At 34.8% G+C, this 4,216-nt stretch overlaps 1 protein-coding gene across 1 annotated transcript in view; it reads left to right on the forward strand.

Moving 5' to 3' along the window:
* Window positions 1–2,309: 2,309 nt before the first annotated feature.
* LOC107751287 (acyl-CoA:lysophosphatidylglycerol acyltransferase 1-like) overlaps window positions 2,310–4,216 on the forward strand; it is a 16,239-nt gene continuing 14,332 nt past the window's right edge. The window contains exon 1 of the mRNA XM_016566961.1: window positions 2,310–2,430. Within this exon, the coding sequence (XP_016422447.1) occupies window positions 2,369–2,430 (62 nt within the window). The 5' untranslated portion in view covers window positions 2,310–2,368. The remainder of the gene's footprint in view (window positions 2,431–4,216) is intronic.

Raw genomic sequence — 4,216 nt, forward strand, 5'->3', positions numbered from 1 at the left:
GTTAATATCCCCTTCTCACAGACATCACTGGAAAGTTTGTAGTTTGGTCGGATATTGTAAAAACAAGTAAAACAATGCACAAGTTACGTTACTTAACGGTATGGAGAGAGAGAGCGCACTTCTGTTGCGTGATCTTTGATGTTCGCTCACTTAGCACACGCATCATTTGGATTAAAACTAAATCATAAATATAAAACAACATTTATAGGGGCATTCACTATAAACAACATAAATTTTCAACCTTAAGCATACACTTCTTTATGGCGAAAGTGAAACTATCAGCCAGTGTAAATGCCAAGCGGCAACCTTCCGGTCTCTCTCGTGAAACCAACACGGAAATGACTAAAACTTCAATTCATCGACTGGCCGCTAGAGGCTGGCTCCAAAAGGGAGTCAGTCCCATAGACTCCCCATATTAAAATACCCAATTTTACAGCAGAAAAAAATGTTTACAGCCTGGTACAAAAAGTTTTTGGTCTATATAGCTAATTTTGCCCTTCATGACAACTGTGAGGGGGGTGAATTTTTTTATAACTCATCCGTTTAAATTATATTAAGCGTCTCATTCAGAGCTTCTGCTGTTTGTTTCGTTCAGGCATGTAGTGTAATTTCACAAAGCTAGTCAGAACATTCTGTTTTTGCTTCAAATTGGGTTATTATTAAATCAAATTATGTATATGAAATTATACTGCAGGACAGCCCACATTTCAGAAACAATTCAAAGAAAAAATAAACAAATACTACTGTTCCAAATATTCTGTATGTTGCTCAAAATATATTGTGTTCAGTTTTTTTTTTACCCAGACACAATACTGTGATATTTTTGCTTAAGATTATCATGCCGTCAAAATCTCATACCGGCCCATGCCTAGCTGTACTGTACTTGTCCCTCTCATTCTGCACCAATACAAATACATGTGCGCATGTTTTGCTTGCTTCATGAGTGTTTCTGTATTATGTGAGTCGCTTTGAAGCACGTTTCAGATGAAAAAACGTTACTTATATTTCTGAAAGATTTATAATGAGTGGTTCCCTGCGTTATTACAGCAAAACGCATGATTACAGTTCTGAGCCGCTGCAATGGAGCAGCTCTAATGCTATTAAATTTAATATGATGCACCATAGAGCAAAAAATGTACAGGGAAAGTAACTAAAACTTGTAAAATACATTTTAATGGGCATAATTAAGTGTGAAAATAACTGAAGGATATCTATTTGATAAATTAAGTTAACCTACTAACATTATACATATTCTTTTGATTTCTGTACCCAATATTTAAAAAATTTACAAATACTATGAAAATACCGGTATCGGTAAGTACCAAAAATAAAAGTATCGGTATCGGCTGAGTACTGGAAAAAGTTTTTTTCAGTGAACATTTTATTTCAGTTTAACTGCATATTTATTTTATTTCAGCTTTATCTCCATTTTAGTCAACAGTAACAACACTGGTATCAGTTCGATATTTGATAGTTGGACATTTTATGTTTTTATTTATTTATTTTTATGCATTTATTTTAATTTATTTTATCCTGTTGAAGGCATGCGTGTTCTTGAATTCTGTCTGCACTATTTCTTTAATTAATTTAGACAGCCAGTGGCGTAACTTCTCATGCTGTTGTTTTGGTTGGATTTTATTTTAGACATCCCACACCATTTTACAGACAATGTGTCAAGTTAAATACAGTTCTACTTTTAAACAACCGTATGTTCTGTTCCATTCTGTCGTTCCCCATACAGCTGTTTTTGAACACATGAACACATCTTATTTGAACATCTCCTAAGAAACATGTCTAATCGGTGTCTGGTGGACCATAATTACACAGAGCTTTCTTAAGACTGACTCGTCGTTCAGACAACACAATGAATAGTTGTAATGAATAGAAAAAAATATTTTGCACATTTGTAATTCTTAAACTCAAGGACTAAAAGTGGTTCATTCAGTTCATGTTGAGAATTGTAGTTACTGATTGCACCAAAATTGTGCATTCAGTTGGTCAAATTATAAAATCTAGTTTTGTGGTGTTAATAACTGGAAATGCGTCATCGCAGTGTGTGAAAAACCCGTTTGAATGACTTTCTTCTGTGGAACACAAAAGATGTTAGACACAAAAAAATAAAACATAATATACCTTTATGACCTGCGCACTATATTCTTGATCGCTATCAAGTACAGTTTTTGTTTGGATGGGAGGAGTATGGATAGTGCTTTTTCGTTTCATTATTGAAGTGAATTGTCCTTGAAGTTAACATTGGTACAGCTCTTTTTCTGACTCAAGTCTCTGTGTCTGCTCACCTTCAGGTAACAAAGCAAAAGGACTACAGTGGGTAATAGATGTGACCATAGCCTACCCTAATGCAAGACCCATGGACATTCAGACATGGATTTTTGGTTACAGGGATCCAACAGTAACACATGTACACTACAGGTAAGGACTGTTCTGTAATATAGTTTTGTATCTGCAAATGTCTCAAAGGTAGGGGTGTGCAATCTATATCGTCTGCGGTAATATCGTAAAAAAATAAAACATAATATAGACCTTTATGACCTGCGCACTATATTCTTGATCGCTATCAAGTACAGTTTTTGTTTGGATGGGAAGAGTATGGATAGTGCTTTTTCGTTTCATTATTGAAGTGAATTGTCCTTGAAGTTAACATTGGTACAGCTCTTTTTCTGACTCAAGTCTCTGTGTCTGCTCACCTTCAGGTAACAAAGCAAAAGGACTACAGTGGGTAATAGATGTGACCATAGCCTACCCTAATGCAAGACCCATGGACATTCAGACATGGATTTTTGGTTACAGGGATCCAACAGTAACACATGTACACTACAGGTAAGAACTGTTCTGTAATATAGTTTTGTATCTGCAAATGTCTCAAAGGTAGGGGTGTGCAATCTATATCGTCTGCGGTAATATCGTAATTGTTGTTTTAACGATGTGCGATTTGACATTATCGAGTATATTGCAAAAACCAAACAAAACACATATACTAAAAGCGTCTGCTAAATGACTAAATGTAAATGTAGAGTGCACGCATTCATTACATGATGAAGTCTAGTAGGTTAGACAAGTGATTCAGTCTATTAAAATGCATTTAATGATCACAAAATTCAAGATATGGTGGCAGAAAATGTATATATTTATACCATTCCATATAGTTAATCAATATCACATGAAGAATGCAGTTTTTTTTGATGATTACAAATGTGATATGGATTTTTACAACAGTTCACTAAACAAGAAGTTAATTAAGAGATTTGCATTATTGACAGCATATTGCCTGTTTTTGCTCAATTTCGCCAACAAAAATAGCAATATCCAAACACAGCCACAGCACTGTTTTGCGTCTCAACATGACTGTGTTTCGTTCCTGAATGAATCAGCCGTTTAAATGATTCGGTTCAATTGCAATGACTCACTTATTAACAGTGAGTTCCTGCCACCTACTGGCACTTTTAATTTCACATTTAAAAGTATCTTTTCATTTTTTAAATTATTTGAAACATCTGTTTTCAATGTTTCATGTTTAAAGGGGTCCTATTATGCTTATTCACTTTTTAAATTTTAGTCAGTGTGTAGTGTGTATGTTTGGGCATAAAAAAGATCTAGAAAGTTACAAATCTCAAAGTCCACTCCAAAGGGAGATATTTCGTTTTTTTTAAATCCCTTTTCAAGAACTACAACGAACGGCTCGTTTGGACTACAGCGTTTGTTTTCCGGGCTTTGTGATAGGGCTGCACGATTAATCGAATGCGATTGTCATGCGCATTTTGATAGTAATGCTGGTTCTGTAATCAGCAGGAAATCATCATCACATGCTTTCAGATGGAGCAGAATTTACTACACATAGCCGTAGTTCACTGACAAGTTACGCAAAAAAATCGCAGACGATTTTATTGCGCGATTCTGAAATCGAAGAAATCGTTCGCGATAATGACAGCTGTTTGCATAGCTTCTCAGTGAACTACTGCTCTATGAAGTACATTGCTCCATCTGAAAGCATGTGAAAATACCACATTTAATAACATATTTTTACTCCAAACTCACTTCATAACATCAGTCGAGTGTTTGAAATAAATCCGTCTGTGAGATGATGTGGCTTCTTAAACAGAATAAGGCACGCAACATATTTCATAGTATTTAAGCAGTGATAAAGGCATAGCATTATAAATATACTTTATTTTAATAAAAATTATAATAATAAGAACTC

Source organism: Sinocyclocheilus rhinocerous, unplaced genomic scaffold (assembly GCF_001515625.1).
Source record: "Sinocyclocheilus rhinocerous isolate Xijiao unplaced genomic scaffold, SAMN03320098_v1.1 scaffold1132, whole genome shotgun sequence".
Classification (NCBI taxonomy): Eukaryota; Metazoa; Chordata; class Actinopteri; order Cypriniformes; family Cyprinidae; genus Sinocyclocheilus; species Sinocyclocheilus rhinocerous.